The sequence below is a fragment of the Aquarana catesbeiana genome, linkage group LG01 (genome assembly GCF_042186555.1).
Source record: "Aquarana catesbeiana isolate 2022-GZ linkage group LG01, ASM4218655v1, whole genome shotgun sequence".
NCBI classification, from domain to species: Eukaryota; Metazoa; Chordata; class Amphibia; order Anura; family Ranidae; genus Aquarana; species Aquarana catesbeiana.
The window spans coordinates 793,316,079-793,343,626 of record NC_133324.1 but is presented as its reverse complement, the minus strand read 5'-3'; the positions used below and the strand labels follow the sequence as shown (position 1 = coordinate 793,343,626).

The following is a 27,548-nucleotide window of genomic DNA, read 5'->3' as shown; positions in this document are numbered from 1 at the left end:
TTAAAAAATCTAATTTCTTCATACATTTCAGCCAAAATGTATTCTGCTATATGTCTTTGGTAAAAAAAAATTCCCAATAAGTATATATTGATTGGCTTGCGTGAAAGTTATAACATCTACAAGCTATGATATATATATATACTGGAATTATTTTTTTTTTTTTTTTATACAAGTAATGGCAGTGATCAGCGACTTATAGTGGGATGGCGAGCAATCTGACACTAACTGACACTTTGTGGGAACTGGCTAACTGCCACTGACATCTCCATTGACACTAATACAGTGATCAGTGCTAATAATATACACTGACATTGTACTAATGACACTGGCTGGGAAGGGGTTAACATCTGGGGCAATCAAAGGGTTAAATGTGTGCCTAACAATGTTTCCTATGGGTAGTGTGTGCTGATTTTACTAAGCAATGTGCCAGCTTTTATTCCCTGTAGGGATACAAAAAACGTCACATCGCCGATGTCCAAAAAAAGCTTTGTGTTGTTTACATACACAAAGCTTTCTCCTGCCACTCGCTCCGGTCCTGGCCATAAATAATTGGCTGGGAACCCCCTGATCAGCATATGCTGGAGCCAGGGATAGCATAGCCAGGCACGTGCGTGCGACTCCTACCCGGAAATACAGAATCACGTATATATACTTGATTCTGTGCAGCCGGCCCACAAAAGCAGCAAAACTACAGTGCTCGGTCGGCAAGTGGTTAACCTGTGGTTTCCTGTGCATTCCCTTGCAGTGCGATTTTGCAGCCCTTTCATTTGAATGGGCTGCAAATCGTATTGGAATACACAAAAAGTAGTGCATCCACTTCTGTACTCGGTACTGTGATAGCATGCGATCTGGTGCCCGCAAGCGCACTGCGTTTTTCATCTGCGTTTGGGGTGCCATTTACCTTTTATTTACACCCACTGCAGACCATAAAGGCAGTGCTTTTTGAACACAGTGTTGGAAATGCGCATGGAACACACCTTTGCCGCACCGTGTTCTGGTGTGACCCAACGCTTAAGCCCCGTACACACGATCAGAAATTGGTACGAAAAATACCGCGTTTGAATCGATCGTACGATAATCTGATTGTTAGTACAGAGCTTTCGAGAGCTGATCATGACAGTTCATCCGATATTATCCGATCGGACATGCAGGAAAACATTTTTCGTACGATGCCAGATAGAACGATTTTTGTTTAATCAGTACAGCTGTCATTCGAAAATGCAATACAAATGGATTACAACACATAGCTTCCAAATTTTTTTTCTGTTGTACGAGAATTTTCATTACTTTAGTAAACACTTCAGGTTCAATCTGAGATTAGCATGCAAAAAAAAAAAAGGATGATTGTTTGTCTGATAATCTCTGGCCAGTAAGTCTGTTATTTTTCAACTCCTTTAACAGACAAAGCTATCAAGCAAAAGTGGCAGTTTGAGGGGTGAGAAAAACTATTTACCACTGAAAGGGGTGCTTGCAATAATCAGCTTTTATTAATCCATCTAACACCTCAATCCTAAAAGGAAAAAACTGTTGCTATAACTGCTTAAAAAAGTGTTCAGTGGAGTTCAGCTTTAAAGCAGAACTGAAGCGAGCAGGCAGGCTTTTATTGCTGAAGAGGCATGCAATGTCTCTTCTGCAATAAAATGCCCCTACCTGCCTTAATGCTGTTTTCTTGTGTGCTGCAAACTGAGCTGTGCATGTGCAGCTCAGCTTACAGCGCTGAGACGGTCTCTGAGTGCAGGGGTGACAGCCTCCTCTGCTGATGTCTGATGTCATCCCGCACCTGCTAATTAAGAGGCCTGAAGAGCTGCGGTCAGAAGATGTCGAAACCAGCGAAGGACCATTGGACAGGTGAGTGTTAACCCTTTAATTGCACTTTAAATTGTTAATCAAGTCCATCCAAATCTACATTGATTGGATCTACTAATCCCCCCCCCCCACAGCACAAATTCCCCCACCTAGCACAGACAATCTTCCCCCTATCCCTCTTCCCAACACAAATCACCACTCTTAGCACTCCCCCCCCCCCCCCCCACAAAATTTTCCCTCCTAGAACAGTACTTACCCCCTGTCATCCCCCAAATTCCCCCTTCCAACACAAATCCCCTCCCCCCATTCTCCTTGTGGTGCCCCCCCACTTCACATAATACCACAGTGCCCAGAGCTGGTCATACATTATACAATTTACTTGTACAATTTCTTGACCTCAAATTATATGGTTTTGAGTAAATCTAAAGGAAAATTGTATACTGTATGGCCAGCATAAGTGGGTATCTTTTATTGCTTATTTAAAAGGATAGTTCACCTTTACAAAAACCTGGCTATGCAGATAAGGGGTGTTTGGAAATTACAACAAACTGTGCAGCTCTGACTAAAGATGAATGCTATAGGTGTAGGCCATTTGCATACCTTATGAAGCCTGACTGGAATACTCCCAGGACGTTGCTAAGTACTCCCAGGATGTTGCTAAGTGAGGCCTAGTCATCACTGCTCACCTCCACCATCACAGGAGTGAGCTCTTTCTGTAATTCAAACCCCCTCACGTGCTCTCTCTGTCCCATGATGCAGTAGCTCTGAGCTCAGCATTTGAGAGCTCACTCCTGTGATACAAAATATGTGAGCAGATTGAAGTTCCTCTTTAACAAGAGAAAATGAATACAGCTACCGCATTTAAAGATTTGGTAAACTGCAATATATTATAGTTTGGTTTATTGCCACTTTAAGAACAATGAGAATGAGCACCCATTTGGGATCAGTAACATTACATTACAAAAATAAAAGTATAAAGTACGGTATGTGTACCACAGACTCCAGAGATATAAGCTGAACATTTGATACTCTAATATTCCCTCCTTATCTGTACTCCCTCCTCCAAGCTTTAGTGCTCTCAGTAAAACATTAATATGTGCTTTCTCTGCACACACCCATACGCTGGGCCTCTGGCCTTGTCACTGATCTCCACCTATATTATGACGTCACCACCCTACAGGAAACAGTATATCAACAGCTGCCATAGTGCAGACAGTCAGAAGAGCAAAAGAAGAAGAAAAAGAAGAAGAAGAAGAAGAAGGGAAAGACCTAGAATATACAAGGGAAGGTCCAACAACTAAGGAAGATATAAACATGTATTTCCTCCCAGAGTTCTCCAAGGAAACATGGATTCTGCTAATCCTTTTGCTGGCACTTCTCACTTAGTGAGTATATCATTGTTTCCTAATGAACCAATTACTTTTACACACTCTGTCTGCACACGTGTGTGTATTTTATTTATATCGTTTTTGTATCATTTTTTTTCGCTGTGTATTTATTTTAAATTGTGACTGCTTTAAAAGGCATTGTTTTTGTTATTCAAATGTGTACCCTTTCCCCAAATCAAAAGCACAACATAGAGCCCATCTATGGTAAGTAATATATTCTTGTTGCCTTTTAAACACTGACTATATAATGACACGTTGATACAGACAATGAGAATTTTTTTTTATTAGAACAAATTTTATACATGAGGTTCATAGTGGCACTTCTACTATATATATATAAACAGTATTGAAAAAAAATCAATATTGCCACAGCCCAGTAAAAAATAGTAGGATTAGGGATTAGTATATTGGATATTATTAGCACTTAAAGCGGTTGTATTGTCATTTTTACCTATAGGTATAAGGCTTACCTGTAGGTAAAATGAATATCTCCTAAACCTATATGGTTTAGGAGATATTCAGCTTGCATGCAACCGCTTATGTCAGCAGCGCATGCGCAGTGAAGGTCCGGCGTATTGTGCCGGAACTTGCCGGAATGGAGGGTTCCCGCGTGTCAACGTGGCTCTGGCCACTCACAGCGCCAAAGCCATGAACCCGGAAGAAGCGCAGAGGGAACATGTCATCTCCCTCAGCAGTGATAGGGCGGCCCTGTGGGAGCTTTGTTTTAGGGTAATATCAAGAAGAGAAGAAAAGATTGATCGCACAATCGAATCCAAAAGATGCTGTAGAAATGTCTTTATTTTTCGTTGTGAACAAGCACGGTTCTTTTCGTGTGAAGCGCGTCAACTAATCATTATTGCAATTTTGTCTGGCTCATGACAATAAAGAAATTTCTACAGCATCTTTTGGATTTGAGTGTGTGATCAATCTTTTCTTATCTTCTTGATATTGCCTACAGTGATGAGCCGGGATTAGCACCTTGGATCGAGTATGTCCATTTTTTGCCTAAAGCGGTGTGTGTACCCTTGTTCTGTTTCGTTTTAAGGTAAGTATTTCATAATGAGCTAGTATGTGGTTCATACTAGCTCATTGTGCCTTTGCCTCACAGGTTTTTTTTTGTTTGTTTTTTTTTTTGGGCATACAGCCGCTTTAACCCTATTCACGCTGAGCAAACTGAATTGAACTTCAATGCTCAACATCAGAATTCCATGTTATTCTATTGTGTGCACTCACATCTGAGCAATGTGTTGCTAAACACTCAGAAAAAGTAGAGGAACTTTTTGGCTCCATGTACAAGGGGCTTAAAAAAATAAAAACACCAGTTCCCTTGCCAGAAAAAAACGCTCATATAGAGCGTTTTTGTACACAGTTTAGGCAAGCTTAAGAGGTGTTTTTTCTGCCAGAAAGCTCCAATCAGAAAAGCAAACCAGAAGGGTTTTTTTCCTGGCTCTAAATGCTGAGCTTAAAATATGCCTCTAATTGTCCTAATGTGCACGGACATTGAGCTGCTTCTACAGACAAAACACAAAACTCCTGTAGAAGCAGCGATTTTTAAGCCCAGTGTGCATGGACCCTTAGGGGCATGATTGCCTGTTTTGGCCGCTATAGACTTTAAAGTGGTTGTAAACCCAAGAAAAAAACAAACCTGCAAAGGCATTATGAACTAGTATACATAGCATACTAGCTCATTATGAATTACTTACCTGAGATCGAAGCTCCCGCAGCCGTCCTCGTACACCGCTCCGGCGGTCGACATCGCTCCCGGAGTTACTTCCGGATATCGCGGGCTCCGGCGCTGTGATAGGCTTACCTGTAGCAAAAAGTTATAAGTGGTTGTAAGGGTTTACAACCACTTTAATTCAAGCCCCTGAAAACGTGGGTCTAACAACCATCTCCTCCTCCTAGGAAGTAAGTTTCCATTGGCTAAATAAAAAATGCTCAAGCCTGAAAATGCTTAAATAAATGCATAAAAATACCCACTTTAGGCTCCATGCACGCTGGCTTAAAACTCGGTAGTTCTACAGGAGTTTTGTGTTCTCCCTGTAGAAGTGGCTCAATATTACCCTATGTTTCTATGTACATTAGGACGATTACAGGCATAGTTTGAGCTCAACTTTTAGAGGCAGGAAAAACCTTTTGGTTTGCGTTTTTTGATTGGAGCTTTCTAAAAAAAAAAAAACAATGCAAAACTCTCCTAAACTTGTCTAAACTTTGTACAAAAAAAACGCTCGCTCTATATGAGTGTTTTTTTCTGCCAGGGGAACAGTCATTTTTTTTTTAAGCCCATTGTGCATGGAGCCTAATGTCGGCACCGCAGCTGCTGCTGTCTCCATTGCGAGTAAGGGAATCCGGCAGTGTAGCCTTACAGAACCCTACTCCTCCTCTCTCCTACTGGCCCGGCAGCCGGGGAAGGAGGAGAGAGGACGAGGGCGCCCAGGCGGTGACATCAATACCCGCGGCTGAGGCTCCCGGAAGTGGGGAAAGCATACCTGTGAAAGAAAGATATCCTGCCCCCCCCCCCGGAGGGGGAAGGAGTACAACGAGCGGAAGTTCCACTTTTGGGTGGAACTCCGCTTTAAAGGACACCATTGTCCTATATAACAAAATATTATGGCAACAAAATTATTATTTAATTACAGGGAGGGACAGAGTCAATATGTACACAGGGAGTACAGGGAGAGGTAATCTATTCTTAGGGCCAGTTCACACCACATGCAGTTCAGTGCATTTTTTTCTGCATCAAAAACGCATGGAAAGTAAGTTATATGGTTTTCAATAGCATAGTTCATACCAGTGCTTGCAGTTCCAGAAAACAAAGTAGAACATGCTACATTTTTTTCCTGCACTGAACTGTACTGGAACGCTGTAAAACGCATCAAAAATGCACTGAAACGCACCGGAAGGCACTTAAATGCACCAAAATCGCACTGGAACGAACATGTCAGGTTAAGAAAAAAGAGGGGGATAAATGCATTGGACTGCATCAAAAAGGTACCAAAAACACATAGAACACGCACTGGAACACATCAAAAATGCGTCACAAATGCGCATGCAGAAAAACATCTGGAACTCATCCGGACTGCGTTTCTATGGTGTGAACTGGCCCTTAAAGAGGTTGTAAACCTCCAAAAAAAACCTGCAAGACAAAGGCATAATGAGCTAGTATGCTCATTATGAAATACTTACTTCAGAACGATGCCCTCAATCGGCGTCGGCACTCCGAGTACACGGCGGACATCTTCCATCGGTTCGTGGCTCTGGCGCTGTGATTGGCGGCCCGTTTCTTCAGTGTGCATGCGCCGATGACGTCGACAGCAGTGCATATACTGAATATCTCCTAAACTGTGCAAGTTTAAGAGATATTCAAGGTACCTACAGCTAAGCCTTGTTATAGGTAAAAGTGGTATAACAGAGTTTACAACCACTTTAATGTTGTTACTGTGCCAATTCACAAGAGAAATCTCCACCTTAAAAATAGGAAGAAGTTCAGGTGGCGTCTTCTAATGATCCCTGTAATGTCTGTACAGAGGGAATACATGGAAATCAGCAGCACACCAGGGCGGAAGACGCGGCTATCTGTAATCTGAGAAAATAACCGCTAAAATCTTAGTAGATTTCTATGTTCTATGGAGTTCTATATTCTATGGAGATAGCCTGTAAATAGAAATTGTATGTGAGCTGTAGGCTCATTTGTAAAACTGGACCAAATGAAAATTAGTGCTATTCCTCGTGGCGGTAATCTGCTGGTAATGCTTATTTTTTAACCTGTACTAGAAAATTAAGAACTACAGTAGATCCGTATTGGCTGCTCCGTGCAACTTCTCCATGTTGCAGCAAAATCTTATTACTCTGCAGGTTCTGCAATTAGCAGTGAAGTAGTTCAGTCCATCCTATAATACTTAAAGCCCAACCTCAGCCAAACTCTTTTTTGTAGTTTTGAATAGAGTAGGGAAGGGTTGAAGTGACACTAATCTCTGGTTTAAAAATATAAAGGTCTATTTGAGTATGTATCCTTCAATGTGTTTGTAAAGGGAAAAAAAATAAAAAACAACAAAGATTTCTATACTTACATGCTCTGTGGAATTTCACACAGCGGTCCCAAACCTCCTCTTCTTGCACTCCCCCGCTGGCGCTCCTGGCTCCTATTCTATGTCCAGTGCCCCCATAGGAAGCTGCTTCCAATGGGGGCACTCGTGCGTGCTCACTCCCGAGCCCCGCTGCTGCGTCCATTGACACAGACAGCAGGACTCGACCCCGCCCCCTCGCCACTGGAGTTGATTGATAGGAGCAGGAGCCAATGGCTCCCGCTGCTATCAATCTGCTCAATGAGGAGGGAGCGCCACTGCTCTTGTGCGCGTCGCTGGATCATATCGGGCTCAGGTAAGAGTAAGGGGGGCTGGGGGGTTCCTACAGCAGAGGAGGTTTTAATGCATTCTATGCATTAAGGTAAAAACCTTGAAGTTTTAGAACCAATTTAACTCAAAAAAGTGCCATCTATTGCTCTCAGCCCCCTCTAAATCTCCAAATTCCTTTTTGTTTCCCTTTTGTTGCTTGGAGACGGCTTCCTGTTATAGGGTGGCAAAATTCATTCCCCATGATCCCACTGTATTTAGGAAGGTAGCCACCCCTTCTTGATTGCTCCTAAGATGGACTAGATCAGTGGCAGCCCGTCCATAAGGGGCGCAAGGACGCAGCCCCCCTAATCTCCATGCAGGGTGCCGGACGCATGAATTTCAATGGGTTTTTTGTTTTTTTGAAGCATGTGTTTACAGCCTGAGGCTCTAATTGGCTTCAAAACGGGTGGGCATTGGGGGAGCAGAGCACTGCGCCCCGAGCCCACCCACTTTTGTGACATTAGCAAATTAGTATTCCCTAATGTCTTCGTGTGTCTGCTCCCGGCCATTCAGAACGCGGGTCCTGAGACCCAATTGGCTGGGAGCCCTAAGACCCGATTGGCTGGGAGTCCTAAGACCAGATTGTCCGGGAGGAGAAGCAAACCACCGAGACACAGGAGGAGATGCAGGGGGGAAAGCCGCAAACCTGGATGTGGTAAGCGCGGGGCGACGGGCGAGCGAAGCGCCAATTGAGTGGGCAATTGATCGATTGAGCAACGGGGGTGGGTGGCGGTAGTGAGAGGGACAGGTTGGTTTTGCCGCTCCCCCTCCCTCACAAAAAAATTAGCACCAGTCGCCACTGGACTAGATACTATGGATTATATACTATGGGATTTGTAGTGTGCATAGAGCAATGCACATGATCACAACTAACATCTACTGCTCATTATAAACAAACCGAAAGGGAAAAGGAGAATCACATGAAATATAAATTACAGGGCCATTCAGCAGTGGATGTGTATGAATTATATCTGCAGAAAAAGGGTCACTGTTTAGTGTCACTTTAAGCTGAACTTCTGTCTGTTTTTTTTTTTTTTGCTGTTTTTCTATTTATTTATTTCCCCATTGACATCTGACTTTTCATGTTTACTCACATCTGTCATCTGCTGTTTTTTTTTCAGCTATGGGATTTGGCCTTACAGAATTTTCAAAAAGTATGGAATACCAGGTCCTAAACCCCTGCCATTTATTGGGACTTTTCTTGAAAACAAAAATGTAAGTATACAATCTTAATCTATTTATGGCAAAGTTTTATGTAAACCAGATTTAGAATTATCTTTAAAATCAAAGGGCTTGCTTACATATATGCAGTGACAGGTGTTTTTCTGCACAGGATAAACTCCAGTCATTGCAAAGGCATAAAACACATTTGTTTTCTAAAAGATATGACACTGCTCCTGGTGGGTCTGCTATCACAATTCTCCACATCTTCACATGTTCGGAGGCATTAGCTCAGCTCGTCTAGGTGTGTATAGTGGGAAATCAGAAGAATCTGGACAGCTGCATCCAGAAAAATAATCTGTCTTTATTGAAGATACTGTATAAAAGCACCATCACACAGCATACAGCAAAAGACACTATGGGAATAGAGGGAAAATCCTTTTGTTTCACACCTCCACTAGCGCTTACTAATGACTTCCAATTTGGACATTTGGAAGGGCTGATTAAAGTAAACTAAGGGTTAATAAGGGGTTCAACACAGAAACATTTTATTAAATAATTAATATATTTTTTTTACTGGTCAGGTTACTTTAACTGACATTATCTGCAAATCTAAGTTCATCTCTTTGCTCTTTGATCTGCAGATGAATGAACAGAATGATACAAATGTAAAAATATGTTACTTTGTATCTATGCATAATCAAGGTCCAGAGTAGGGGTAGGCAACCTTTAGAGCATAGTGTGCTGAATTTTTTTTTTTTAATAAATTGAAAGTGTCGGCTACATAAAACAATGTCAACTGCACACTCTAGATCATGAAAAGGACAAGTAATTTCTGGAAACAACTTCAATAATAGTAATAAACGAACATTGAGCTTTAAGTGATATAAATGGTAACTTACCTTTGTTTTAGAAGAGGTGTGCTATGAGGTAAATCTTATAAACTTCAAATTAATATGCCAGTGGAGGACTTCAGCAGAATCTACAGTTGGAAAAAAAGTGTGAGATGATATTGGTCATCCTAATAAAGATCTTTCAGGTCAGTCCCAATTCCTGCCCCTTCACATCTTAGCTCAGTCCCAATTCTTGCACCTTCACACCTCAGATCAATCCCAATTCCTGCCCCTTCAAATCTCATATCACCCCAGTTCCGCCCCCTTTACACCTCAGATCACCCCAGTTCCTGCCCCATCACACCTCAGATCACCCCAGTTCCTGTCCCTTCACATCTCAGATCAGTCCCTATTCCTGCCCTTCATATCTCAGATCAGTCCCAATCCCTTCACATCTCAGATCAGTCCCTATTCCTGCCCTTCATATCTCAGATCAGTCCCAATTCCTTCACATCTCAGATCAGTCCCAATTCTTGCACCTTCACATCTTAGATAAGACGCAATTCCTGCTCCTTCACACCTCAGATCACCCCAGTTCCTGCCCCTTCACACCTCAAATCACCCCAGTTCCTGGCCCTTCACACCTCAAATCACCCCAGTTCCTGCCCCTTCACACCTCAAATCACCCCAGTTCCTGCCCCTTCACACCTCAGATCACCCCAGTTCCTGTCCCTTCACATCTCAGATCAGTCCCAATTCCTTCACATCTCAGATCAGTCCCAATTCTTGCACCTTCACATCTCAGATAAGACGCAATTCCTGCCCCTTCAAACCTCAGATCACCCCAGTTCCTGCCCCTTCACACCTCAGATCACCCCAGTTCCTGCCCCTTCACACCTCAGATCACCCCAGTTCCTGCCCCTTCACACCTCAGATCACCCCAGTTCCTGCCCCTTCACACCTCAGATCACCCCAGTTCCTGCCCCTTCACACCTCGGGTCAGACCAAATTCCTGCCCCTTCACACCTCAGATCAGTCCCTATTCCTGCTTTTCACACTGTAGATCAGTCCCAATTCCTACAACAAATAAAGTCTGTAAACTTCTTACTTCTTGAATAATAGTAATAAATTAATATTGTGCTTTCCAAGATCAATAAGTGGTAATCAGAAATGTACCTTTATTTCAAAAGATGTGTGCTAATAAAAGTCTCTTAATTCTATCCTTGGCCTTGAACCTCCTATGTGAGAATTTCAATGTCAGGGGTGTATTTTGTCACTTTAAGTTGCACACAATTTTCTGAGTGATCACTGGTAATCCAAGCGCGATGCGGGTTTAATATTGTCCCCCCATATGAAGAAGTTAGAGGTACACATTACCCCTTTTCATGGACCCCAATACTGTCTCCCCCATTGTGAATGAATAGGGGTTCATAGTACCCCTACTCATGGGACTCCAATACTATCCCACCTTGTGAATAAGTAAGGGGCACATAGTACCCCTACTTATGGGACCCCAATACTTAGGAGCCCTAATACTGCACCTACCCAACGTGAATGAGTAAGGAGCACACAGCACCTGTACTTATGGGCCCCTGATACCACCCCCATGAAAATGCGCAAAATGTACTGAGTACACCTACCCATTCACATGTCGCTCCACTCATTCACATATTGCTGTGCCCTCCCATATCCCTGTTGCAAAGCATCACAGCCACGGCATATGTGGAACCCCATCTGCTGCCTTTGCAGCTTAAGGGGGAGAAGTTAGGGGGCTGTAAAATGCGACTCTTTCACCTTCCCCCAACTGCAAGTCTCGTACACACGATACGATTATTGGCCAACCGAGCGTGTGATTTTTGGTCAAAAGGGCGTGTGCCTTGTCTTGTCTTGCATAGTAACGGTACACAATTGTCGTACAACAAACACGAATGTAGTGACATATTACGAGAAATTACAGCTCTTGAGCGCCACCCTTTAGGCCCCTTCTGCTAATTTTGTGTTTGGTGAGCATTAATTCCGAGCATGCGTGTTTGTACTTTCGACTTTTGTATGACGGATTTGTGTACTGACCATATGAAAATCTGACGTCAAACCATTGTCCACCGAAAATTTACTAGCCTGTCATCCAACATTTGTTGGCCGAAAGTTGGACAACAGTTGTCAAAAGCAGCGTACTAACGGTAAGATTTTAGGATAACAGTCTATCAACAGACAATCCCCTTCCAACAATCGTACTGTGTGTACGAGGCTTTAACATAATTTTATACACTTGCAAACTTTGTAGAAGCCTTTCGTTTGTCTGTGTTACATGTATGCAGAATTGGAAGCTTTGGCATTTCCTCAGTGGAATATGATCCTATAAACAAATGTCAGATGTTCAGGAAATAAGGGATTAAAATATTTCTTCCAATTTCTGTCTAAATACTTACAAATTTACTCTAGAAAGCGGTGTCAGTATTTTAAAAAGATCTGTTCTTAGTATAATTCTCACTGACACTGGAAACACAAAATAACCTTTAAGTGAAACTAAAGGCAAAACTTTTATTTTTATTTTGGATAGAGTAAGAGAGGGTTTTTTTTTTTTTTTGCAATCTGTGTTCTATTGAGAAGCTTTCTCTTGACTTCCTGTCACATAGCTAAAACAGGAAATTAAAGGACACCCCCCCCCCCAAAAAAAAATGAGGGACTCTCTGGTTTTTACCAGAACTAGTGTCCCCATTGGAAGATTTCCCCTCTATTCCTTTTCCGGTGACAACTCAAATTTGGGGATTTTCTTTCACTTTCTGTAGACAGTAAACAAGTCAGATGAGGTACTCCCTAGCAGGGGCACAGACAACAATAAAAACCCGACAGTTATTCTAATTACTCTTCACTCTATCCAGAACTAAAAAAAAAAAAAAAAGTTTTATTTTTAGGTATACTGCAAAGCTGAACTCCAGCCTTGCCTTCAGTCTTCCACAGTTGTCTTCAGTACTGAAATATCTGCTCTAACTTTACTGCACATTGTAAGAACCTCACAGTTCTTATTAAAAGCTACAGCAAGTTAGATTGAGCCTGCTTTTATTCCTGGCTGGAGAATGGCCACCATCATTTAGCCCTTTCTTCCTCAGCCTTAAGCAGGGTTCACATATGTGCGAAGTGGATGCAAATTTCACTGCATCCAATTCGCATAACATGCGAGTGTGACCGGCTCTCAATGGAGCCAGTTCACACATGTATGGGGCGGCCACAGTCCGCATTCTAAAAGGGTCCTATGCGTGGTTAGGTCCGGTTCAGTTGCGCATTCAGGCAAAAATTCGGACCTGATTCGCACCTGAACAGGAACGCACCAGACCCAATGCTGGGAACCGCGGCCGCACATATGTGAACCTGGCCTTGCTCACCTCTTTCATTTATTAAATTCCAGTTCAATCAAACGATAGGCTCAGCATCACATGTGGGCAAATCCACACCCCTGCCCTTAGTCCCTGTTCACACTGATGCAGTACAGGAAACCTCATGTGATCAGACAGGAAATCACATGCGATTCTTTGCAGTGAGATTTGAGCCTATTCATTTTCTATGGCTCAAATCGCACCGCACCTGCACGAAAAAGGTACATGCACCTTTTTTTTTTTTTGCCACACTGAAATTGGATCGCATGGGTGTGAACACCCATGCGATCCGATTCAGCCAATCGCTCTGGGTTTTGTGAACAGTTTTTGGGGTGACGTTAACTTAACATTGACACCCACAGTAGTTCGCATGAACAGTGTTTGTCATGCTGTGTGGGAAACACACAGGAATCGTTGCGAATCCTGCACTACCTTAGTGTGACCCGGGACTAAAATGTCCTCAGTCTAATGGCCAACATCATTCAACCCACTGATTTCTGAACCCAGGTTATCCTGGGCCCTTCCCCATCTGTTACTGGACAGTGAAAGGAGAAGTAGCACAGCAATGAGATCACCTTTCTGCTTTTCTCTTCCTATTAGCATGCTTCTTCTTTCTATGTGCTGCTTCTTCCTCTCACACTCCAGCCCTACTGTACAGGGGCTGCAATAGGCTAAAACCAGGTCAAATTCAAGTACTTACACTTAAACAAAATACATTTTTTAAGATATTAATGATTACAGAACTGCATTTTGTGTCTTTTATATCTGACTAGAGTTCAACATTAATTTTTTTTCTCAAAATATACTGTATGTTCTAACTTATGACTGCAGTACTTCAAACCATATACTGTATTTTGCACTGTCTCACTTTTTGTAAACTTCTCTTTACCAGGGTCTTGCTGAATTTGACATGAAATGTTTTAAAAAATATGGCAAAATATGGGGGTAAGTTCTCTCTTTATTGTGTTACCCAAATACATTACCTTGCAGAAACAGCTGAGCAATTAGTTGTGTATTTTACTGGTCTTTGAAAGTTGCGGGCTCTGCTTCTATCCACAATATAGAGAACACATCATGTACATTGTTTTGAGTCCCACTCTAAATTTGCTTACTGGATCTTATAGGAGGCTACAGGTGTCTTTAGACATTAGATAACGGTCTTCTGGATCGGATGACAACTTAATGTCTATGAGGCACCCACAGATGCAGCTGGCTAAGGCCATAGTAAGCATTTGGGTTTAGTGACCTGGCTGACCACTATGAGATGCATGATAGTAATTATAACTAAACTTGGTGACATGAACATATTTGAGATACATTTATGAATGTACAGATTGATTTTTTTTTTTAATCTTTTTTTTTTTTTTTTTTTATGTTGAGATTTTCCATCATTCTAATCATTAAGTGTAGATCATTATTTGCAGGGTTTGGATTCAATACTAGGTTTGTCTGAAATTGTAGTTCCCCACTGAAGGCACACTGGAGATGTGACACTGATGGGTCAGAAGCAGGGATCTAGTTTATGTACTATGAGAAAAGCAGCTTTACATTTTTACATATCCTCAGATATCCACAAAACCTTGATTTTTGTATTATTACTCAATACAAGGCCTACTGGTGTGCCAATCCCACATCAAGCTTTGAGCGCTCTGTGGCCAATACTTTGCATAGTACATAAGCACCATCATTTTAATGTGCAGATTTGTGTTTTCTTTTTCCAGAAAATGGCAATTTGTGGCAAGAAGTATGGGCATATTATGAAACAACAATGCTAAGCTGCGGTGATTGTTTTAGAAAGGGAAATCCGGGGTTGGGTGGTCATTGATGGAATTGAGATAGATGGAGGACTTGGAGCACTTAGTAGTTTCAAGTTCGGTATTGTATATATATCACTTGATTCCACACTGACTTGCGGATTCCTCAGGGATAATAAAGTTTTTCTGACTATGTTTGCTATTGCACAAAAGGAAGTTCAAACTTGCTGAAAAATCACTGTGTGCTGGATACTGGAGATAAAATTGTTATCTATGTCACTACTGATAAAAAAAAAAAATAGTTAAAGTAGAAGTATAAGCACATATTTTTTTTTTTTTATAGAGCAAGGAAGGGTTATAACCCCTGTTAGGGTTTTTTTCACCATATATGTCCCATTGCAGAGATTTCCTTTCACATCCTGTCCCATAGCCAAACAAGAAGTAAGAAAAAAGCCCTGCAATTTAAGAACATTTCTTGGGGACCCCCAGATCACCAGAACTAGTTTTCCCATTGGAATTTTTTCCCTCTACTGTATTACTTTTCTGGGGACAACCAAAAATTTGGGATTTTCTTTTACTTTCACTGTGAATGGTAATGGTAAACTGGACAAATAGAAAATAATAATCCTGTCATGAAAGAAACCGGTTACGGATACCATTATTGCCTGGAAGGCGTTAGTGAATAATACCTTACTATTGTACATATCTCAGTAGAGGGGTACCATCTAAATTTGATAAAGTGTGGGGTGGTTGGATTAATGACAATTCTGTGGCTTCAGATTTATTCACTATAGGTTACCCATAGGTGTTGTGGGATGGAACACCTGGTATAAGTACTATTGATATTTTTGGGGTGTAAAGATTTGAATTGTTATGTGCTTAAATATATGATTTATGTTCACTTATTTAGATAAAATCGGTCACATACTAATGTATGGGAGCTGCATTGTTAACTGGTGCTGACACTTTGTAGTGCTGAATGTTGAATGTTTATACGTTTGTAAATTTATTATGGAAATTAAATTAAAAGAATAAAAAAAAAAAAAAGAAAAGAAATGAATCTCTTTAATGGGGGCATAGACAGCAATAAAAACTGACAGGTGTTCTAATCCACCTCTACTCTATCCAAAACAAAAAAAAAAAGTTTTGCCTTTAGTTATATTTTAACTATGCACAAAATACTATGTTACTTGGGCCAAGACATGAGTAAAAATGGATGTAATGTTAATGCACGTATTTTCTTAACTTGAATATGCATGTGAGAACTAAAAATAAATACGATTGTATTTTTTACTTTCTCATCAGATAAATATGAGATCTTGTAGAAATATTTTACCTGTGCCACTTGTAGCCAGAAATTGGTCTGCTCTAGGTCACATTCTTTGCAGAATGTGATTTGCAGAGTGATTTACTGATGTGTGGTGAATAGCTTTATTAGGCTGTGGCGGCCTGTGCATTGTGGGCGCACGGGCACCCCCCCCATCCCTGCTGCTGCCTCCCTATCCATGTGCCCGGCCCCTTTCAGGATGCCGGATGCATGGACTCCTATGGCGGGGGTGTATTTTTTTAAGCACCTGATTAGAGCCAGAGGCTCTAATAGGCTTCAAAATGGGGTGGGCTCGGGGCGCAGAGAGTGTGCCCTGATCTCACCCAATTGTGTGACCATAGCTAATGAATATTCGCTATTTTCACACCACAGTGCCTCCCCGCCAATCAGGAGGCAGGTCAGTGAGACCTTTTCCCCGATTGGCCAAAGCACCAGGCATCCCTATTGGATGCCCAGCGCTTTGGTGGAAGTGGGACAGAGCGGACGAAACTGCCTGGAGGAGACGGAGGTGAGGACACCCGGTAAGTGCCGGACCTCCTGCGCAGGGGGGAAACTTTGCTAAGTGCCGCGAGCCACCCACAGGGGTGCTGTGAGTGTGCTACGAGCCACCCGTGGGGTACTTTGCTAAGTGCCGTGAGGGGAGTTTCGGGTGCTGTGAGTATGCTGTCAGTGTCTGTGATGCTGATCTATATACTATCTGTGGTGCTGATCTATATACCGTATCTGTAATGTTGAGCTATATACCCTATCTGTGAGCCTGAGCTGTATACTCTCTCCTGTGATTCTGGGGCTGTATACTCTGTCCTATGATTCTGGGGCTGTATACCCTGTCCTGTGATGCCGAGCTGCATACTCCTGACACTATGGGTGGAATACAGGGGATGGAGTGGGTGGATTCTATAAAGGGTGGGGCTTAGGGGAAGTGGGAGAGGTCAAAAAGGAAGGACAGGGTCTGGCGCCGCATCCTAAAACTTCACCAGCTGCCACTGGTTGTACATAGATCTGAGTAGATGGAAATCAAATTACATTCACAAATAGCTAAATATGACATGCACACTTTTACCTCTTTCCTAGCAGATAGGGAGCCTTTTGGGTTTTCATGTAAGAGCAATCAATAAATGAGAAATCCCTGTGTAAAAAGTTGGTCATACACGGCTCAAATTTCTGCTGATTCTTGCTGAAAGTGCAAAATTTGAATTGTGAGTGGCCAGCTCAACAAAAGTTGATTTTAAAATTTGAAGAAGCTTAGTGGAAAGCTATTAGTTGAACGGTGACTTCATCCAATTAGATGCAGTCACTGTTCGGGTTTTTAAGCAGCTTTGGATGCTGTAGCTGTCCGAATACAGTAGCCGTCGGTGCAGATTCCTCCATACTCATTAACCTTAAATGTTTCTGTAAATATTGCTGTAGATCATGTCCAACATATCATAATGTTGTTGTTGATCATGTCAAAAAGATCAGTGGTCAAATAAAAGCATGGGTCAAATGCATACAAATTGATTCAAAAAGGTGATTCAAAAATGTGGGAATCGCAGATTTTGCCAATTAGGTCACCAATAGCTAGGAGATAATTGGGTTTCGATAGGGTAGTATGAATAGTATTATACATTTGCAGTTGCTGTTGTTCTTGCAGGTCCTTCACAGATTGTGTGCCTCAGCCTTGTTATGTTTAACTGTGATGTCATATATTGTATGGTAGTGTTGGTGTTCAGTTGATATCAGTGGCGGCATATAGGTGCCTTACCTATATGTGCATGGTGTCCTAAAAAGTCACAGGGTAGTTGATTAGCTAAGATTATTGCTGGTAAGTTCCCAGTATGACCTACAGGACCATGTATTGTGCTTTGAGTCTTGTGCAATTAATGTCCATTACACCTTTCGATGTGTATAAGGATGTGCCCCTAAACTATTGTATGTATTTATTTTCTTCTTAAAGGTTATTGGGATTCTGAACCTACCACAGACTGAGTGCGTTGGGCCGGTTGTCCGGTGATCCATGTAGTGTCTCAGTTATCTGCTCCTGAGGCTGAGTGCGATGGTCCAGTTGTCGGAGATCCATGCTGTGTCTCAGCTACTACTTGAGCCTGATTGTGTGGTACCGTTCTTCATGATTTCTTAGTTCTATTACCATTTGTACTATATTTATTTTTTCTACATTAGTTCTGGATTTTAGGCAAACCGTTTGCAGTGTATGATATAACTGCAATCTTCTCACTTATGTTGGGTTGAAAGTGTAGTAGTTACTTACTGTAAGTACTGCATTTTGTGAGCTAAACCAGTGGGTTATGTCTTAGTATCATCAACAATTTAAGATAACTGCCATTGTGCACTTTTATTATTAGAAGTAGCCCACCCTACAAAATAGCTTCCTTGTCAGCATCTGATGCTGAAAACTGTCTTAAGAAATGCCCGTGCCAGAAAAAACATCAGCATCTGTTCAGGTTTAAATCCTCATCATTAAGTGACACTTGGAAAAGAAATGTTTGAATCGTCTTACTATTATTTGCCTGAACCATTACTTTAGAGATATTCATATTATAATTGTATACAGTTCTAGGTAAGTTAAATCTGATCACTGCAGCATACATTAGGCCAAAGAAAGGCTACATTGCCTGCAATCGCTGGGTATTGACCTGATCAGTTTCTGTAGATCATATGACATAAGCTCACAGATCATCTTAATACTTATTCAATTTTTTTTTTTCTGCAGGTTTTTTGATGGTAGACAACCAGTTCTAGGTATTATGGATCCAGTAATCATAAAAGCCATTCTTGTAAAGGAATGTTATAGTGTTTTCACCAACAGAAGGGTAAGTGGCTGTACTGTATATGAATCTTACTACAGTTTGTAAAATATTTTAGCTTTTAAGTGTTTCTCCCTTAGTGTGTTCTTTCAGCCAAGGCGCTTGTTTTACTTATTCTCATGTCAATTTTTATTCATTTAATAAACCCTGTATAATAATCATTTGAAATTACATTGTTAGGCCTCACGCACACAGTGCATACGCTTAGCCCCTCTGAACGCCAAAACTCCAGGCAGGAAAAAGCTGCTTAAAAACGCAGTAAACGCCGCATATTGCACATGTGTCTAGTCTTTAAGCATTAATGCATTCTTTTGGTCAGCATAATAATTTATGCATCTAGCGTTTAGGCCCATTCACATTTTTTTTTTTTTGCTCCTCTATTCTACTGAACACGCCTGCTGGTGTTTTTTTTTTTTTTTTCAGCCTGTAAATACTCCTCTTCCATAGGCCTGTAAATGCTTATGTGTGTATGGACACATAGACTTACATAGAGGTGCATTTACAGGCTGAAATAAAACACTCAACGCCTGTAACAGCGTCATTTTTCAGCTCTGAATGCAGGAGGCCACATGACAAATTCTAAAAATAATAGATCTTTCCGAAATGCTGAGGTAGAGATGCCAAATAAACCACGTCAAAGTCATTCTTTTTTTAGGGGTAACATTGTTGCAATTTTTTAGAGCTACAAACCCCTTTCTTCAGGTAATATGACAGAAAAAATGCAGAAAATAGAAAATGTATATTTTGCCATTTTTATAATTTTACCTGCCTTAACCACTTCAGCCCCGGAAGATTTGGCTGCTGAATGACCGGGCCATTTTTTGCGATTCTGCACTGCATCGCTTTAACTGACAATTGCGCAGTCGTGCGACGCTGTACCCAAACAAAATTGACGTCCTTTTTTTCCCACAAATAGAGCTTTCTTTTGGTGGTATTTGATCGCCTCTGCATTTTTTATTTTTTGCGCTATACACAAAATAAGAGCGTCAATTTTGAAAAAAACACAATGTTTTGTACTTTTTGCTATAATGAATATCCCCATTTTTTTTTTAAAAAGCAAATTTTTTCTCAGTTTATATGTATTCTTCTACATATTTTTGGTAAAAAAATCGCAATAAGCATATACAAAATAGGGGATAGATTTATAGCATTTTTATTATTTTTTTTTTACTAGTAATGGCGGCGATCTGCAATTTTTATCAGGACTGCGACATTATGGCAGACACATCGGACACTTTTGACACATTTTTGGGACCATTGGCATTTATACAGCAATCAGTGCTATAATAATGCTCTGATTACTGTAAAAATGTCACTGGCAGGGAAGGGGTTAACACTAGGGGGCGATCAAGGGGTTAACTGTGTTCCCTTATTATGTTTCTAACTGTAAGGGGAGGGGACTGACCTAGAGGAAGTGACGGATCGTTGGTTCTAGCTAATAGGAACTCATGATCTGTCACGCCTCACAGAACAGGGATTTGTGTGTTTACACACACACACACACACACGCGTCCCTGTTCTGCGACTGCCAGCCACGAGCATCGGCACCCCGCTGTGCAGCGTGCGCATGCCTGCTACCCCATGTATAGCTACGACGGCTCACGGGATCGTGCCGACCTACCGCAGTAAAATGACGACGGCTGGTCGGCAAGGGGTTAATACCTGAAAAGGGGACTTTATAGTTCTAAAAGCCTGTGTTTTTAAATATTTTAGTTAGCTGCTAAAAGGCATAATTTTGGCTGTTTTGCCGTCTCTACCTCTGTCTTTATTCCTGGCTAGCATGGTTGCTTTCTGAATTGCTGAAGCTACACAACACCATAAGGAAATGATTCAGTTTATCTAATGCTACAGATCCAGGCATGGGGTTTCCCTTCTTCTAACGATCCCCATATAACAACTGCAATTGGCATTCACTATTGGTAATGAATAAAGGATGGCTTCAGCTGCAAGTGGCAGCCAGTTAAAGACAGTTGCATGGGGAGTCCTTCCTGTATAGACACACAGGTTTAATGGGAAAATTGGCTGACTGAGTTTACTTTTCTTTTCTCCTCCAAAGAATTTGAATGTATTTCTAACCCAGTTCTCACCTGTATATTCTATGCAATTTAGAATTTTGGACTAAATGGGCCTTTAAATTCTGCGGTATCAAGTGCTGAGGATGAACAATGGAAGCGAATACGAAGTGTGCTGTCACCTACGTTCACCAGTGGAAAACTGAAACAGGTGAGTCTTTCCTGTATACATAATGTACTGTATATATAATTCACCACATCTTTACCAGTGCAATAAGAAAAATAGCAGTGCAACAGGCAACCTGTGACAAAGCTATAATATCAGGAATGGCTCTGTTAGGCTCGATTCACACCTATGCATGTTGCTTTTGAGCGTTTTTGGAGGTTTTTTTTTTCATGCTTGCCACGTTTTTGAGCAGCGTTTTTGCGGCGTTTTTGCGGCGTTTTTGCCGCGATTTGCGTTTTGCGTTTTTTTTTACAGTTTTTTTTTTACAGTCTAAAAAAAAAATTAAAAAAAAATTAAAAAAAAAAAAAAAAAAAAGCAAAAACGCATCAAAAACGCTGCAAAAACGGTGCACTTGCGTTTTTGATGCTTGTCCATTGAATTCTATTACATGCAAAACGCTGCATTTTGCATGAAAAAAAGTCCCCGACCCTTTCCAAAAATGCAGAGAAACAAAAAAGCATTGATGTGAACATGTTCCATAGGAACCCATGTTAAAAAATTCCCGTGCATTTCTGCAAAATGCAAAATACATCAAAAAACGCGCTAGTGTGAATGGAGCCTAAGGCTAGGTTTAGACCTGCGTCTAAACCGCCACTCCGCTAAAAAGCGATCCATGTTCAGATTGCCTTTCAGAGCCATTTGACTGCATCCACGCCGACTGTATTAACCCCATAATTGCAGCACAAATGCACCACAACCACGTGCATTGCACACTGTTGCAGGGCATTTATGGCTCTCCTCATTCGCATCTTGTCATCTCCACAGATGTTCCCAATAATTAAAACTTATGGAGCCCTTTTAGTGAAGAATGTCCAGAAGAAAGTTGATAACAAAGAATTTTTAAACATGAAGGAGTAAGTATGTGGTGTATGAATTATTGGAAACCAATCTAACAGAATGCTGTTTACAAAAAGGAGTAGATATCCATTTGTAATAAATCGATGACAATGAAAAGTTAATGTTGATTAAATGAAATCAACCACACTCATTGAGGCCTATTTGTAATATGACTTGGTACTTATTTGCAGTTGTTTTTTTAAGACTGAATAGTTAGCATCAGTCTACACTGAACTGCAATTTGTCAAAGAAATATTTTGTTCTAGACTGGATGGTGTTAGTATCTATTTTATACAGCTTCGCTTGAGTTGCCTTATCATTGGCTAGAATGATGGATGGGAAAGAGGTGTATAATACGCACATGGGGCTAATGTAGTATTTTAATTTTTTAGCACAGCCAGTATAATTCTGTAGGAATATAGGATTTTAGGAATATAGGATAGGAGTGACACTGGTTGATATATGGGCTATTTTTTGATTACTAAAGCTTTGTTATTTGTGTCAGCATCTTTGGAAGCTACGCCATGGACATTGTTCTAAGTACATCATTCAGTGTGAATGTGGATTCACAGAACAATCCCAACGATCCATTTGTCACCAATGCCAAGAAGCTTTTCGAATTCTCCTTTTTCAATCCATTGTTCTTAACTACAGGTAAGTTATTCAGTCTCCTACTTACAAATATGTATTATCTAAGGCTGCAATCCTATATATTAGAAGGCATTTGGTCCATTTTGCAGAATATTTAACCATTAATTATATCTATGTTTTTTTTCTTGCAGTGCTATGTCCATTCCTTATACCTCTATTGGACAAACTGAATTTCTGCTTCCTACCTTTAAGTGTTCTCAACTTTTTCCAAAATGCCATTAAAAGTATCAAGAAAGACAGGCAGAAAGGTATTAAATCGGTAAGTAAACTTGAAGTAGTTTTACTTAGTTTGTGTTATAAAATTTTGCAAATAGGTAATTTTTCTCCTTCATTGATGTGCACTGATGGGCACTAATAGGCAGCACCAGTAGGCTGCACTGATGGGCACTGATAAGGCAGCACCGATGAGGAGACACTGGTGGGCACTGATGGGGAGGCACTGATGAGGCTGTACTGATATGCAGCACTGATGGTTACTTATTGACAGCACTGATGGGCACTAATTTGCAGCACTGATGGGCACGGATTAGCACCACTGATGGGCACTGATTGTCAGCACTCATAATCAGGACACTGATGATCAGCGCCCTGATTATCAGTGTAGATGTCCACTTTCACACTGACCGGTTACCGAAATGCTGATAATCGGCAAGTGTGTTTACATGGTGATCAGCTGTGGTTGGACACAGCCAATCACATGGTAAAGGGCCGCTGTGATTGGCCCTTAACTCCAAACTGTGATCAACTGTGCCCAAAGGACACAGTGATCACAGAGCATGCCAGATGCGTGCCGCAGCGGGGGGTAATGGTTCTGGAAGGACATCAATAGACACCGTCCCAGAACTGGATGGCCGTACTGTAGATGTCATTTGGCTATAGCACAGTCAGTAAGCGGTTATTTAGCTGGGGAGGAGGGGGGGGGGGTTTAAGATGTGAACAAATTAAGTTGGCTGTATGCATGACTGGATTGTTCTTTTAAATAACAATAGTAGAAGAACAAGGATGCAGTTTTGTATTCATCTTCTGTTTGCACAGTGATTTTTTTTGAATATTTAAAAGTGATTCTTTTTTCTAATACTTCCATTAGTGATTGCTGTCTGCATATCTGTGCATGTTTAAAAGAAATTAGATACAGCTATTGCAGTCTTATCATGGGAAAATGTTGGAATCTCTTGAACACCATTTGTACATGAGAGATATAAGTGATGTTGATGGCTTTTGTAGGTATACTCATATGTGTTACATACATATCTATTTAGGTTGGGAGTTTTTTTATTGTTTGTCAACATCTTAACTGCTATCCAAAAGCTATGGCTACCTCCTTGGCCATAGATGTACAGTTATGAAAAACCAGTACCTGCTATGTTTCTGAATGACAATGAACATGTGTAGTATTTTGATCTTTCCCTCTTCTGCCCTCCCACTCATAGAAAGATTTTCTGAGGGTGAGAAAATGTCTGTATGAATTAATGAGCACTGTTGACAGCCGTTTCTGCTCTCAGTATCACAGAGGTCTATATTTTCAGAAATGATTCTCAAATCAGTAGCCTCATTTTTATTTGGGTGATCCTTAAGTTGCTATTCTTTGAGTCATAAAATAACTTTTCTGTGCATGTGATATAAAATATCAACCCACTATTATTTTCTTTTCTTTTGCTTAGGACCGGGTGGATTTTCTGCAACTCATGGTTGAATCTCAGACCAAAGATAGGACATCATCAGAAGAGGAGAATCATGGTTACAAAGGTAAAACAAATTATATAAGATTTTGAGAACTAGAAGCACCACAGACTGCATATTACTATGGAGTTAACTATACATTTTCTGCAAAAGGAATGCAATTTTTATTGGATAGAAGGTCTTCACAACAAATCTAGTTGAGGAACATCAAACAACTGCAATTATGCATTAAACTAAAAAAAGAAAAAGAAAAAGTGATATAATAAGATCAATGGCTATACTTTTGTATTGAAAGTGTTTGTAGTTCAGGTTCTAGTTGTTTCCTGGCACAGAGTATTTTAATAAAGAAAGACAAACATAGAACAGCCATGAGATGGAATGAAGTGGCATTTTTGCGGCGAGACAAACTCTAGCATCCACTTCCTGGCCTGATGCATACTTGCCAACAGTCCTGATTTTCCAGGGACAATCACAATTTTTGGGATCCTCGTCGCAAGGTCTTTTTCCCCCCTGTGTTCAGTGGAGAGGCGAGGGGCCTCCGATCCATGCAGCCAATCGGCTTCTCACTTCAGTGTAAAAGTAGACAATTTTCTTGTACACTGAAGCTGGTTGGCTGCACGGATCGGAGACCCCTCCCCTCTCCACTGAGCACACGGGGAAACTGGAAATCATGGAGCTGCCGACAAACCTCCACCCGTGTGTCCAACGAGCTGGGACACTGATGCAAGGACTGGGACTCTGCTGGGGACACTGGTGTAAGGACTGGGCTCCGCTGGGGACACTGATGTAGGGACAGGGCTCTGCTGGGGACACTGATGTATGGACTGAGCTCTGCTGGGACACTGATGTAAAGACTGGGCTTTGCTGGGGACACTGATGTAATGACTGGGCTCTGCTGGGTACACTGATGTAAGGACAGGGCTCTTCTGGGCACACCTGATGTATGGATGGACACTGCTGGGGGCACCTGATGCAAGGAGGGGCTCCGCTGAGGACACCAGATGTAAGGAGGGGTTCCGCTGGGGGCACCTGATGTAAGGACAGACTATACTGGGGGCACCTGATGTAAGGATGGACTCCGCTTGGGGCACCTAATGTAAGGAGGGACTCTGCTGGGAATGCCTGATGTAGGGAGGGACTCTGCTAGGGGTACCTGATGTAAGGGCGGACTCTGCTGGGGGCACCTGTTGTAAGGACGGACTCTGCTGGGGGCACCTGATGTAAGGGCGGATTCTGCTGGGGGCACCTGATGTAAGGACGTTATGGATTTAGGGACTTTTATTTATTTATTTTTAATGTTTTTACTGGTAATGGCAGCGATCAGTGATTTTGAGCAGGACTGAGAAATTGCGGCGGACAAATCTGAGCACAAATTACACTTTTTGGGGACCAGTGACATTATTATATTGATCAGTGCTACAAAAATGCACTGATCAATGTATAAATGACACTGGCAGGGAAGGGGTTAACATTAGTGTTCCCTCAGCGTGTTCTAACTGTAGGGGGGATGGGCTGCCAGGGACATGACAGAGATCGCTGTTCCCGATGACTGAGAACAGAAGACCTCTGACATGTCCCCTGTCAGAACGGGGATCCGCCTTGTTTATATAGTTTATCTGGCTCTGTACACCACGATCGTGGGTCGCCAGTGGACATCGAGTCCGCCAGACCTGCGGGCGCACTCCCGCGACACACACAGTGGGCACGCGCGCTTCAGCTATATGACTTAAACAAGCCGGCGTACAATGACGGCGATTCGCGGTATCCTGCCACCTTGCCGTAGTACAACTGCGGCGGGTGGTCGGGAAGTAGTTAAAGTATAGGGAAAACTGTTTTTTTTTTTCATTTTGGATAGAGTAAGGGAGGGTTATAACCCCTGAAAGGTTTATTATTGCTATCTTTGTCCTATTGGGGAGATTTACCTTCACTTCCTGTCTCGTTGCCAAAACAAGAAGTGAGAGTAAATCTCTGTTAATTAAGGAAATCCCTTGGGGACCCCCAGGTCACCAGAACTAGTGTCCCCATTGGAAGATTTCCCCTCCAGTACTTTTCTGGGGGCAACCCAAAATTTGTGATTATCATTTACTTTCACTTTTAATTGTAATGGTATAAAGGACAAATAGAGAGGGTGACTCTCTCTAACGGGGACTCAGACAGCAATAAAAGCTGTTCTAATCCATCTCCACTCTATCAAAAATTTTAAAAAGTTTTGCCTTGAGTACTTTTAAGCTGAAAAGTGGAATTTCCGCTCATTGTACTCCTCCCCCCCTCTGGTGCCACATTTGGCAACTTTCGGGGGGGGGCGACAGCATACCTGTCTTTCCTTACTTCTGGGAGCCTCAACCACAGGTATTGACGTCACGGCTGGGGCTCCCATCTCCTCCCTCTGTCGCCGAGCCAGTAGGAGAGAGGAGCGGAGCCTCGCACATGCGCAAGAGGGTTCCCGGCGTGAAGCTGAAAGGCTACACTGCCAGAAACATCAGCTGGGGTGCCGACATCACTGGACTCCAGGACAGGTAAGTGTCCGATTTATTAAAAGTCAACAGGTGCAGTATTTTTGCAGCTGTGGGCGGACCACCGCTTTAATCCGTCTTCAATTTTCAAAACAAACTCCCCCATCCATCCATGTCTCTAGGCTTTATTTTGCTGAGAAATCACTTTGAAAAACAACCCCTAGCATTTCTGGTGGTGGCCATTTTGAGTGCTGATTACTCATGTAGCATTTACTTCCTGGAATCCATATCCCCTTAGTTCATGCATGCAGGCAGGAGGGTGTGCTTAGCTGAGAATGGGGATGTATGATATCATTTGCCTAGGCCTGGAAACCAGAAAGTAACTGAGGAAATGTAAAAAAAAAGATTAAAACAAGAAAATATAATATACTTTCCTATCTATTTACTAATGCTAGCAGCATGAAGATTAAAATAGTCAATGTTAATTAAGAGGGTGAAGTTCTGCTTTAACTAGCATACTTGTGAAGACCTTCTAGCCAGTTATTATTTCCTTACTTTTACTATGGGCATTTCTTAATAACTAAGTGTGAAATACATACATATGTAATAGGTTTATTTTGAACTTTACACTTGAAAAAATATATTAAAACAAATACCAGGTGTCTCCAAACTTTCAAAACAAAGGGCCAGTTTTCTGCCCTTCAAACATTAGGGGGCCGAACTGTGGCCAGTGGGAAAAGAAAATGCCCTGGCATTGGTGGGAGTAAACAATGTCATGGGCTTGGCAATCAGTGGGAGTAAAAAAATTACACCGTTGGTGTCAGTGGGAGGAATAGTGCCCCATCATT

At 41.7% G+C, this 27,548-nt stretch overlaps 1 protein-coding gene across 1 annotated transcript in view; it reads left to right on the top strand.

The window, feature by feature from the left end:
- Positions 1-2,950: 2,950 nt before the first annotated feature.
- Positions 2,951-27,548, top strand: part of LOC141113701 (cytochrome P450 3A24-like) — a 47,717-nt gene continuing 23,119 nt past the window's right edge. The window contains exons 1-9 of the mRNA XM_073606970.1: positions 2,951-3,191; positions 8,710-8,803; positions 13,849-13,901; positions 18,748-18,847; positions 20,951-21,064; positions 21,845-21,933; positions 22,422-22,570; positions 22,699-22,826; positions 24,229-24,313. Coding sequence (XP_073463071.1) covers positions 3,121-3,191; positions 8,710-8,803; positions 13,849-13,901; positions 18,748-18,847; positions 20,951-21,064; positions 21,845-21,933; positions 22,422-22,570; positions 22,699-22,826; positions 24,229-24,313 — 883 coding nt within the window. The 5' untranslated portion in view covers positions 2,951-3,120. The remainder of the gene's footprint in view (positions 3,192-8,709; positions 8,804-13,848; positions 13,902-18,747; positions 18,848-20,950; positions 21,065-21,844; positions 21,934-22,421; positions 22,571-22,698; positions 22,827-24,228; positions 24,314-27,548) is intronic.